The sequence below is a fragment of the Oncorhynchus clarkii genome, chromosome 3 (genome assembly GCF_045791955.1).
Source record: "Oncorhynchus clarkii lewisi isolate Uvic-CL-2024 chromosome 3, UVic_Ocla_1.0, whole genome shotgun sequence".
In the NCBI taxonomy this organism is placed as follows: Eukaryota; Metazoa; Chordata; class Actinopteri; order Salmoniformes; family Salmonidae; genus Oncorhynchus; species Oncorhynchus clarkii.
Window position 1 is genome coordinate 2,375,727 of NC_092149.1, and position 12,402 is coordinate 2,388,128.

General features: G+C 45.9%; 1 protein-coding gene across 2 annotated transcripts in view; it reads left to right on the forward strand.

The window, feature by feature from the left end:
- LOC139405631 (secretagogin-like) overlaps window positions 1-10,068 on the forward strand; it is a 37,095-nt gene extending 27,027 nt beyond the window's left edge. For both annotated transcript variants that reach the window (XM_071148047.1, XM_071148048.1), the window contains 4 exons: window positions 72-117; window positions 224-283; window positions 1,379-1,447; window positions 9,901-10,068. In XM_071148047.1, coding sequence (XP_071004148.1) covers window positions 72-117; window positions 224-283; window positions 1,379-1,447; window positions 9,901-10,032 — 307 coding nt within the window. In that variant the 3' untranslated portion in view covers window positions 10,033-10,068. The remainder of the gene's footprint in view (window positions 1-71; window positions 118-223; window positions 284-1,378; window positions 1,448-9,900) is intronic.
- Window positions 10,069-12,402: the final 2,334 nt, after the last annotated feature.

Genomic DNA, 12,402 nt, shown 5'->3' on the forward strand with positions numbered 1-12,402 from the left:
AGTACCAATACGTTTTCTGACTGTGTTGTTTTGCTTGATCAAACTGTTGTTTATTTCCTGTTTTCCTTTAGGATCCTGGCTCTAGAAGAGAATTTCATGCTACAGTTCAAAATGGATGTGAGTTCAGTTGATATGTTTCTGATAATGTTCATTACATTACTCTGCTAAATCTTCCTAGGAAGATGGAAAATGAAACTAACCATAAATTGACTCTGTTTTACAGGCCTCCAGTCAAGAAGACAGAAAGAGAGACTTTGACAAAATATTCAACCACTATGATGTTGTGAGTACAGACAGAGTACCCTCGGGGCTGGGATGTTAGATTTGATTTGCAGGGCAACTGCTTCCTCTGTGGTCTGTAAATTAAATACGAGTTGCAAAACAAGGATGTTTGGTCTGCATTCAGAGAAGAGAGATTAGAATGTTGGCATGATGCTCTTTTAATGAGTTCTATGTCCTCTCCTCTCCATTGGTCAGAGTAACACCGGAGCTTTTAATGAGTTCTATGTCCTCTCCTCTCCATTGGTCAGAGTAACACCGGAGCTTTTAATGAGTTCTATGTTCTCTCCTCTCCATTGGTCAGAGTAACACCAGAGCTTTTAATGAGTTCTATGTTCTCTCTTCCCCATTGGTCAGAGTAACACCGGAGCTTTTAATGAGTTCTATGTTCTCTCTTCCCCATTGGTCAGAGTAACACCGGAGCTTTTAATGAGTTCTATGTCCTCTCCTCTCCATTGGTCAGAGTAACACCGGAGCTTTTAATGAGTTCTATGTCCTCTCCTCTCCATTGGTCAGAGTAACACCGGAGCTTTTAATGAGTTCTATGTCCTCTCCTCTCCATTGGTCAGAGTAACACCGGAGCTTTTAATGAGTTCTATGTCCTCTCATCTCCATTGGTCAGAGTAACACCGGAGCTTTTAATGAGTTCTATGTCCTCTCCTCTCCATTGGTCAGAGTAACACCGGAGCTTTTAATGAGTTCTATGTCCTCTCCTCTCCATTGGTCAGAGTAACACCAGAGCTTTTAATGAGTTCTATGTTCTCTCTTCCCCATTGGTCAGAGTAACACCAGAGCTTTTAATGAGTTCTATGTTCTCTCTTCCCCATTGGTCAGAGTAACACCAGAGCTTTTAATGAGTTCTATGTCCTCTCCTCTCCATTGGTCAGAGTAACACCGGAGCTTTTAATGAGTTCTATGTTCTCTCTTCCCCATTGGTCAGAGTAACACCGGAGCTTTTAATGAGTTCTATGTTCTCTCTTTCCCATTGGTCAGAGTAACACCAGAGCTTTTAATGAGTTCTATGTTCTCTCTTCCCCATTGGTCAGAGTAACACCAGAGCTTTTAATGAGTTCTATGTTCTCTCTTCCCCATTGGTCAGAGTAACACCGGAGCTTTGGAAGGACCAGAGGTGGATGGCTTTGTAAAAGACATGATGGAACTGGTCAGGGTAAGTTGTGGGGAAGAATATCAGACAATATCTTTATGAATGTGCCACAAACATGCTCCTATTATAATCGACAATATGTCTTTGTAAAGGTCACGTGTATGTAAAGGTCATAACATGGGACAATACATGCTCCTATTATAATCGACAATATGTCTTTGTAAAGGTCACGTGTATGTAAAGGTCATAACATGGGACAATACATGCTCCTATTATAATCGACAATATGTCTTTGTAAAGGTCACGTGTATGTAAAGGTCATAACATGGGACAATACATGCTCCTATTATAATCAACAATATGTCTTTGTAAAGGTCACGTGGGACAATATTGTGTTCGGAAAGGTAGAATAAAGTGTCTATTGTTTTATCCTGTTGTGTTGTACATCTTTAGGAGTCAGTCTTAACATGATCCTGTATGATACCTGTTGTATTGTATATCTCTATGAGTCAGTCTTTTTTATTTATTGTTTATTTCACCTTTATTTAACCAGGTAGACTAGTTGAGAACACCTTTATTTAACCAGGTAGACTAGTTGAGAACACCTTTATTTAACCAGGTAGGCTAGTTGAGAACACCTTTATTTAACCAGGTAGGCTAGTTGAGAACACCTTTATTTAACCAGGTAGGCTAGTTGAGAACACCTTTATTTAACCAGGTAGGCTAGTTGAGAACACCTTTATTTAACCAGGTAGACTAGTTGAGAACACCTTTATTTAACCAGGTAGGCTAGTTGAGAACACATTTATTTAACCAGGTAGGCTAGTTGAGAACACCTTTATTTAACCAGGTAGGCTAGTTGAGAACACCTTTATTTAACCAGGTAGGCTAGTTGAGAACACCTTTATTTAACCAGGTAGGCTAGTTGAGAACACCTTTATTTAACCAGGTAGGCTAGTTGAGAACACCTTTATTTAACCAGGTAGGCTAGTTGAGAACACCTTTATTTAACCAGGTAGGCTAGTTGAGAACAAGTTGTCATTTGCAACTGCGACTTGGCCAAGATAAAGCAAAGCAGTTCGACACAAACAACAACACAGAGTTAGTCTTAACATAGTCCTTCCTATATGATACCTGTTGTGTATGTCGTTGTTATGAACAAGCTTCTATCTGGTACATCTCTGTCCTGGATAGCCATAAGGACATCTATTGTGTTCTCTGTCCTGGATGGCCATAAGGACATCTATTGTGTTCTCTGTCCTGGATGGCCATAAGGACATCTATTGTGTCCAGTGTCCTCTGTCCTGGCTGGCCCTAAGGACATCTATTGTGTTCTCTGTCCTGGATGGCCGTAATGACATCTATTGTGTTCTCTGTCCTGGCTGGCTTTAAGGACATCTATTGTGTTCTCTGTCCTGGCTGGCTTTAAGGACATCTACTGTGTTCTCTGTCCTGGCTGGCCTTAAGGCCATCTACTGTCCAGTGTCCTCTGTCCTGGCTGGCCCTAAGGACATCTACTGTGTTCTCTGTCCTGGCTGGCCTTAAGGACATCTACTGTGTTCTCTGTCCTGGATGGCCATAAGGACATCTACAGTGTCCTCTGTCCTGGCTGGCCATAAGGACATCTACTGTGTTCTCTGTCCTGGCTGGACATAAGGACATCTATTGTGTTCTCTGTCCTGGCTGGCCATAAGGACATCTACTGTGTTCTCTGTCCTGGCTGGACATAAGGACATCTATTGTGTTCTCTGTCCTGGCTGGACATAAGGACATCTATTGTGTTCTCTGTCCTGGCTGGCCATAAGGACATCTATTGTGTTCTCTGTCCTGGATGGCCATAAGGACATCTACTGTCCAGTGTCCTCTGTCCTGGCTGGCCATAAGGACATCTATTGTGTTCTCTGTCCTGGCTGGCCATAAGGACATCTATTGTGTTCTCTGTCCTGGCTGGCCATAAGGACATCTATTGTGTTCTCTGTCCTGGATAGCCATAAGGACATCTACTGTCCAGTGTCCTCTGTCCTGGCTGGCCATAAGGACATCTATTGTGTTCTCTGTCCTGGCTGGCCATAAGGACATCTATTGTGTTCTCTGTCCTGGCTGGCCATAAGGACATCTATTGTGTTCTCTGTCCTGGATAGCCATAAGGACATCTATTGTGTTCTCTGTCCTGGATGGCCATAAGGACATCTATTGTGTTCTCTGTCCTGGATAGCCATAAGGACATCTATTGTGTTCTCTGTCCTGGCTGGACATAAGGACATCTACTGTCCAGTGTCCTCTGTCCTGGCTGGCCATAAGGACATCTACTGTCCAGTGTTCTCTGTCCTGGCTGGCCATAAGGACATATATTGTGTTCTCTGTCCTGGATAGCCATAAGGACATCTATTGTGTTCTCTGTCCTGGCTGGACATAAGGACATCTACTGTCCAGTGTTCTCTGTCCTGGCTGGACATAAGGACATCTACTGTCCAGTGTCCTCTGTCCTGGCTGGCCATAAGGACATATATTGTGTTCTCTGTCCTGGATAGCCATAAGGACATCTATTGTGTTCTCTGTCCTGGCTGGACATAAGGACATCTACTGTCCAGTGTTCTCTGTCCTGGCTGGACATAAGGACATCTACTGTCCAGTGTCCTCTGTCCTGGATAGCCATAAGGACATCTATTGTGTTCTCTGTCCTGGCTGGACATAAGGACATCTACTGTCCAGTGTTCTCTGTCCTGGCTGGACATAAGGACATCTACTGTCCAGTGTCCTCTGTCCTGGATAGCCATAAGGACATCTATTGTGTTCTCAGTCCTGGCTGGCCATAAGGACATCTATTGTGTTCTCAGTCCTGGCTGGACATAAGGACATCTACTGTCCAGTGTTCTCTGTCCTGGCTGGCCATAAGGACATCTACTGTCCAGTGTCCTCTGTCCTGGCTGGCCATAAGGACATCTATTGTGTTCTCTGTCCTGGCTGGACATAAGGACATCTACTGTCCAGTGTTCTCTGTCCTGGCTGGACATAAGGACATCTACTGTCCAGTGTTCTCTGTCCTGGCTGGCCATAAGGACATCTACTGTCCAGTGTCCTCTGTCCTGGCTGGCCATAAGGACATCTATTGTGTTCTCTGTCCTGGATAGCCATAAGGACATCTATTGTCCAGTGTTCTCTGTCCTGGCTGGACATAAGGACATCTACTGTCCAGTGTTCTCTGTCCTGGCTGGACATAAGGACATCTACTGTCCAGTGTCCTCTGTCCTGGATAGCCATAAGGACATCTATTGTGTTCTCTGTCCTGGATAGCCATAAGGACATCTATTGTCCAGTGTTCTCTGTCCTGGATGGCCATAAGGACATCTACTGTCCAGTGTTCTCTGTCCTGGCTGGACATAAGGACATCTACTGTCCAGTGTCCTCTGTCCTGGATAGCCATAAGGACATCTATTGTGTTCTCTGTCCTGGATAGCCATAAGGACATCTATTGTCCAGTGTTCTCTGTCCTGGCTGGACATAAGGACATCTACTGTCCAGTGTCCTCTGTCCTGGATAGCCATAAGGACATCTATTGTGTTCTCAGTCCTGGCTGGCCATAAGGACATCTATTGTGTTCTCAGTCCTGGCTGGACATAAGGACATCTACTGTCCAGTGTTCTCTGTCCTGGCTGGCCATAAGGACATCTACTGTCCAGTGTCCTCTGTCCTGGCTGGCCATAAGGACATCTATTGTGTTCTCTGTCCTGGCTGGACATAAGGACATCTACTGTCCAGTGTTCTCTGTCCTGGCTGGACATAAGGACATCTACTGTCCAGTGTTCTCTGTCCTGGCTGGACATAAGGACATCTACTGTCCAGTGTCCTCTGTCCTGGCTGGCCATAAGGACATCTATTGTGTTCTCTGTCCTGGATAGCCATAAGGACATCTATTGTCCAGTGTTCTCTGTCCTGGCTGGACATAAGGACATCTACTGTCCAGTGTTCTCTGTCCTGGCTGGACATAAGGACATCTACTGTCCAGTGTCCTCTGTCCTGGATAGCCATAAGGACATCTATTGTGTTCTCTGTCCTGGATAGCCATAAGGACATCTATTGTCCAGTGTTCTCTGTCCTGGCTGGACATAAGGACATCTACTGTCCAGTGTTCTCTGTCCTGGCTGGACATAAGGACATCTACTGTCCAGTGTCCTCTGTCCTGGATAGCCATAAGGACATCTATTGTGTTCTCTGTCCTGGATAGCCATAAGGACATCTATTGTCCAGTGTTCTCTGTCCTGGATGGCCATAAGGACATCTACTGTCCAGTGTTCTCTGTCCTGGCTGGACATAAGGACATCTACTGTCCAGTGTCCTCTGTCCTGGATAGCCATAAGGACATCTATTGTGTTCTCTGTCCTGGATAGCCATAAGGACATCTATTGTCCAGTGTTCTCTGTCCTGGCTGGACATAAGGACATCTACTGTCCAGTGTCCTCTGTCCTGGATAGCCATAAGGACATCTATTGTGTTCTCAGTCCTGGCTGGCCATAAGGACATCTATTGTGTTCTCAGTCCTGGCTGGACATAAGGACATCTACTGTCCAGTGTTCTCTGTCCTGGCTGGCCATAAGGACATCTACTGTCCAGTGTCCTCTGTCCTGGCTGGCCATAAGGACATCTATTGTGTTCTCTGTCCTGGCTGGACATAAGGACATCTACTGTCCAGTGTTCTCTGTCCTGGCTGGACATAAGGACATCTACTGTCCAGTGTTCTCTGTCCTGGCTGGCCATAAGGACATCTACTGTCCAGTGTCCTCTGTCCTGGCTGGCCATAAGGACATCTATTGTGTTCTCTGTCCTGGATAGCCATAAGGACATCTATTGTCCAGTGTTCTCTGTCCTGGCTGGACATAAGGACATCTACTGTCCAGTGTTCTCTGTCCTGGCTGGACATAAGGACATCTACTGTCCAGTGTCCTCTGTCCTGGATAGCCATAAGGACATCTATTGTGTTCTCTGTCCTGGATAGCCATAAGGACATCTATTGTCCAGTGTTCTCTGTCCTGGATGGCCATAAGGACATCTACTGTCCAGTGTTCTCTGTCCTGGCTGGACATAAGGACATCTACTGTCCAGTGTCCTCTGTCCTGGATAGCCATAAGGACATCTATTGTGTTTTCTGTCCTGGATAGCCATAAGGACATCTATTGTCCAGTGTTCTCTGTCCTGGCTGGACATAAGGACATCTACTGTCCAGTGTCCTCTGTCCTGGCTGGACATAAGGACATCTATTGTGTTCTCTGTCCTGGCTGGACATAAGGACATCTACTGTCCAGTGTCCTCTGTCCTGGCTGGCCATAAGGACATCTACTGTCCAGTGTCCTCTGTCCTGGCTGGCCATAAGGACATCTACTGTCCAGTGTCCTCTGTCCTGGCTGGCCATAAGGACATCTACTGTCCAGTGTCCTCTGTCCTGGCTGGCCATAAGGACATATATTGTGTTCTCTGTCCTGGATAGCCATAAGGACATCTATTGTGTTCTCTGTCCTGGCTGGACATAAGGACATCTACTGTCCAGTGTTCTCTGTCCTGGCTGGACATAAGGACATCTACTGTCCAGTGTTCTCTGTCCTGGCTGGACATAAGGACATCTATTGTGTTCTCTGTCCTGGCTGGACATAAAGACATCTACTGTCCAGTATCCTCTGTCCTGGCTGGCCATAAGGACATCTACTGTCCATTGTCCTCTGTCCTGGCTGGACATAAGGACATCTACTGTCCAGTGTCCTCTGTCCTGGATAGCCATAAGGACATCTATTGTGTTCTCTGTCCTGGATAGCCATAAGGACATCTATTGTCCAGTGTTCTCTGTCCTGGATGGCCATAAGGACATCTACTGTCCAGTGTTCTCTGTCCTGGCTGGACATAAGGACATCTACTGTCCAGTGTCCTCTGTCCTGGATAGCCATAAGGACATCTATTGTGTTCTCTGTCCTGGATAGCCATAAGGACATCTATTGTCCAGTGTTCTCTGTCCTGGCTGGACATAAGGACATCTACTGTCCAGTGTCCTCTGTCCTGGCTGGACATAAGGACATCTATTGTGTTCTCTGTCCTGGCTGGACATAAGGACATCTACTGTCCAGTGTCCTCTGTCCTGGCTGGCCATAAGGACATCTACTGTCCAGTGTCCTCTGTCCTGGCTGGCCATAAGGACATCTACTGTCCAGTGTCCTCTGTCCTGGCTGGCCATAAGGACATCTACTGTCCAGTGTCCTCTGTCCTGGCTGGCCATAAGGACATATATTGTGTTCTCTGTCCTGGATAGCCATAAGGACATCTATTGTGTTCTCTGTCCTGGCTGGACATAAGGACATCTACTGTCCAGTGTTCTCTGTCCTGGCTGGACATAAGGACATCTACTGTCCAGTGTTCTCTGTCCTGGCTGGACATAAGGACATCTATTGTGTTCTCTGTCCTGGCTGGACATAAGGACATCTACTGTCCAGTGTCCTCTGTCCTGGCTGGCCATAAGGACATCTACTGTCCAGTGTCCTCTGTCCTGGCTGGACATAAGGACATCTACTGTCCAGTGTCCTCTGTCCTGGCTGGACATAAGGACATCTACTGTCCAGTGTTCTCTGTCCTGGCTGGACATAAGGACATCTACTGTCCAGTGTTCTCTGTCCTGGCTGGACATAAGGACATCTACTGTCCAGTGTCCTCTGTCCTGGCTGGCCATAAGGACATCTACTGTCCAGTGTTCTCTGTCCTGGATGGCCATAAGGACATATATTGTGTCCTCTGTCCTGGCTGGCCATAAGGACATCTACTGTCCAGTGTCCTCTGTCCTGGCTGGCCATAAGGACATCTACTGTCCAGTGTCCTCTGTCCTGGCTGGCCATAAGGACATCTACTGTCCAGTGTCCTCTGTCCTGGCTGGCCATAAGGACATCTACTGTCCAGTGTCCTCTGTCCTGGCTGGACATAAGGACATATATTGTGTTCTCTGTCCTGGCTGGACATAAGGACATCTATTGTGTTCTCTGTCCTGGCTGGCCATAAGGACATCTACTGTCCAGTGTCCTCTGTCCTGGCTGGCCTTAAGGACATCTACTGTCCAGTGTCCTCTGTCCTGGCTGGCCATAAGGACATCTACTGTCCAGTGTCCTCTGTCCTGGCTGGCCATAAGGACATCTACTGTCCAGTGTCCTCTGTCCTGGCTGGCCATAAGGACATCTACTGTCCAGTGTCCTCTGTCCTGGCTGGACATAAGGACATATATTGTGTTCTCTGTCCTGGCTGGACATAAGGACATCTATTGTGTTCTCTGTCCTGGCTGGCCATAAGGACATCTACTGTCCAGTGTCCTCTGTCCTGGCTGGCCTTAAGGACATCTACTGTCCAGTGTCCTCTGTCCTGGCTGGCCATAAGGACATATATTGTGTCCTCTGTCCTGGCTGGCCATAAGGACATCTACTGTCCAGTGTCCTCTGTCCTGGCTGGCCATAAGGACATCTACTGTCCAGTGTCCTCTGTCCTGGCTGGCCATAAGGACATCTACTGTCCAGTGTCCTCTGTCCTGGCTGGCCATAAGGACATCTACTGTCCAGTGTCCTCTGTCCTGGCTGGACATAAGGACATATATTGTGTTCTCTGTCCTGGCTGGACATAAGGACATCTATTGTGTTCTCTGTCCTGGCTGGCCATAAGGACATCTACTGTCCAGTGTCCTCTGTCCTGGCTGGCCTTAAGGACATCTACTGTCCAGTGTCCTCTGTCCTGGCTGGCCATAAGGACATCTACTGTCCAGTGTCCTCTGTCCTGGCTGGCCATAAGGACATCTACTGTCCAGTGTCCTCTGTCCTGGCTGGCCATAAGGACATCTACTGTCCAGTGTCCTCTGTCCTGGCTGGACATAAGGACATATATTGTGTTCTCTGTCCTGGCTGGACATAAGGACATCTATTGTGTTCTCTGTCCTGGCTGGCCATAAGGACATCTACTGTCCAGTGTCCTCTGTCCTGGCTGGCCATAAGGACATCTACTGTCCAGTGTCCTCTGTCCTGGCTGGCCATAAGGACATCTACTGTCCAGTGTCCTCTGTCCTGGCTGGACATAAGGACATATATTGTGTTCTCTGTCCTGGCTGGACATCAGGACATCTATTGTGTTCTCTGTCCTGGCTGGCCATAAGGACATCTACTGTCCAGTGTCCTCTGTCCTGGCTGGACATAAGGACATCTACTGTCCAGTGTCCTCTGTCCTGGCTGGACATAAGGACATCTACTGTCCAGTGTCCTCTGTCCTGGCTGGCCATAAGGACATCTACTGTCCAGTGTCCTCTGTCCTGGCTGGACATAAGGACATCTACTGTCCAGTGTCCTCTGTCCTGGCTGGCCATAAGGACATCTACTGTCCAGTGTCCTCTGTCCTGGCTGGCCATAAGGACATATATTGTGCAGGAAGAGCAATTTTTGTGCAATATAAAATACATCTATACAAACATAGTTTCACTACTAATGTGTTTTACCTGTTGATCTTCCATCCAGCCCAGCATCACTGGTCCAGAGCTGGACAAACTGAGGGCTGTGCTGCTGGGGCACTGTGACGTCAACAATGATGGAAAGATCCAGAGGAATGAGCTAGCGCTGTGCCTGGGAATGAAGCCCAATAAGGCCTAGTCTTCCCTGTGCAGAGAAGACCTCTAACTACGGATCCTTCCCTTCACTGTGATGCATCCAGAACACCCAGAACGGATCCTTCCCCTCACTGTGATGCATCCAGAACACCCAGAACGGATCGTTCCCCTCACTGTGATGCATCCAGAACACCCAGAACGGATCGTTCCCCTCACTGTGATGCATCCAGAACACCCAGAACGGATCCTTCCCCTCACTGTGATGCATCCAGAACACCCAGAACGGATCCTTCCCCTCACTCTGATGCATCCAGTACACCCAGAACTTTATGTCCAATCTTCAAAAACAAAGAAGACAACAGCTGCCAGTGTTTTAGCATGTTGTAGAACAAGCACGGTTCTGAATGATATCGATTGTATTTTCTTGTGACAGATTCAAGATAATACAGAATAATACATGTAGCCTACTGGTAAATTAATACAGAATAATACAGGTAGCCCACTGGTAAATTAATACAGAATAATACAGGTAGCCCACTGGTAAATTAATACAGAATAATACAGGTAGCCCACTGGTAAATTAATACAGAATAATACAGGTAGCCCACTGGTAAATTAATACAGAATAATACAGGTAGCCCACTGGTAAATTAATACAGAATAATACAGGTAGCCCACTGGTAAATTAATACAGAATAATACAGGTTGCCCACTGGTAAATTAATACAGAATAATACAGGTAGCCCACTGGTAAATTAATACAGAATAATACAGGTTGCCTACTGGTAAATTAAAGTGTATCTATTTGAAAAAGCAGGAGAAGGCTCAATGTTCAAGACTGTGTTGTGAATGATGCTTATATTTTTCTCGTTGTGTTTTGTTGGCCTGGCCATAGCAGGCTATTGGGCAATTTGCATGTAAGTGTAGTACTGTATTGTACATTAGGTGAGTTGCTGTTTTTAATATTATATGATGATGTTGAACAATGATAATTAAATCAAGAATCAAGCACTTGGTGTTGTGTACTATTTTCCAGATACATTTAACATTAGTGTGTACAATATTGCCTGTGTGTATGGTCTGTTTGCTGGGTTAGAGAGGGAAGTATACTACAGTAATGGTTTGTATGCTATGTTTGCTGGGAGAGAGAGGGAAGTATACTACAGTAATGGTTTGTATGGTCTGTTTGCTGGGAGAGAGAGGGAAGTATACTACAGTAATGGTTTGTATGGTCTGTTTGCTGGGAGAGAGAGGGAAGTATACTACAGTAATGGTTTGTATGGTCTGTTTGCTGGGAGAGAGAGGGAAGTATACTACAGTAATGGTTTGTATGGTCTGTTTGCTGGGTTAGAGAGGGAAGTATATTACAGTAATGGTATGTATGGTCTGTTTGCTGGGAGAGAGAGGGAAGTATACTACAGTAATGGTTTGTATGGTCTGTTTGCTGGGAGAGAGAGGGAAGTATACTACAGTAATGGTTTGTATGGTCTGTTTGCTGGGTTAGAGAGGGAAGTATACTACAGTAATGGTTTGTATGCTATGTTTGCTGGGAGAGAGAGGGAAGTATACTACAGTAATGGTTTGTATGGTCTGTTTGCTGGGAGAGAGAGGGAAGTATACTACAGTAATGGTTTGTATGGTCTGTTTGCTGGGTTAGAGAGGGAAGTATACTACAGTAATGGTTTGTATGGTCTGTTTGCTGGGTTAGAGAGGGAAGTATACTACAGTAATGGTTTGTATGGTCTGTTTGCTGGGTTAGAGAGGGAAGTATACTACAGTAATGGTTTGTATGGTCTGTTTGCTGGGAGAGAGAGGGAAGTATACTACAGTAATGGTTTGTATGGTCTGTTTGCTGGGTTAGAGAGGGAAGTATACTACAGTAATGGTTTGTATGGTCTGTTTGCTGGGTTAGAGAGGGAAGTATACTACAGTAATGGTTTGTATGGTATGTTTGCTGGGTTAGAGAGGGAAGTATACTACAGTAATGGTTTGTATGGTCTGTTTGCTGGGAGAGAGAAGGAAGTATACTACAGTAATGGTTTGTATGGTCTGTTTGCTGGGAGAGAGAGAAGTATACTACAGTAATGGTTTGTATGGTCTGTTTGCTGGGAGAGAGAGGGAAGTATACTACAGTAATGGTTTGTATGGTCTGTTTGCTGGGTTAGAGAGGGAAGTATACTACAGTAATGGTTTGTATGGTCTGTTTGCTGGGAGAGAGAGGGAAGTATACTACAGTAATGGTTTGTATGGTCTGTTTGCTGGGTTAGAGAGGGAAGTATACTACAGTAATGCTTTGTATGGCCTGTGCTGTTTGCTGGGTTAGAGAGGGAAGTATACTACAGTAATGGTTTGTATGGTCTGTCTGCTGGGTTAGAGAGGGAAGTATACTACAGTAATGGTATGTATGGTCTGT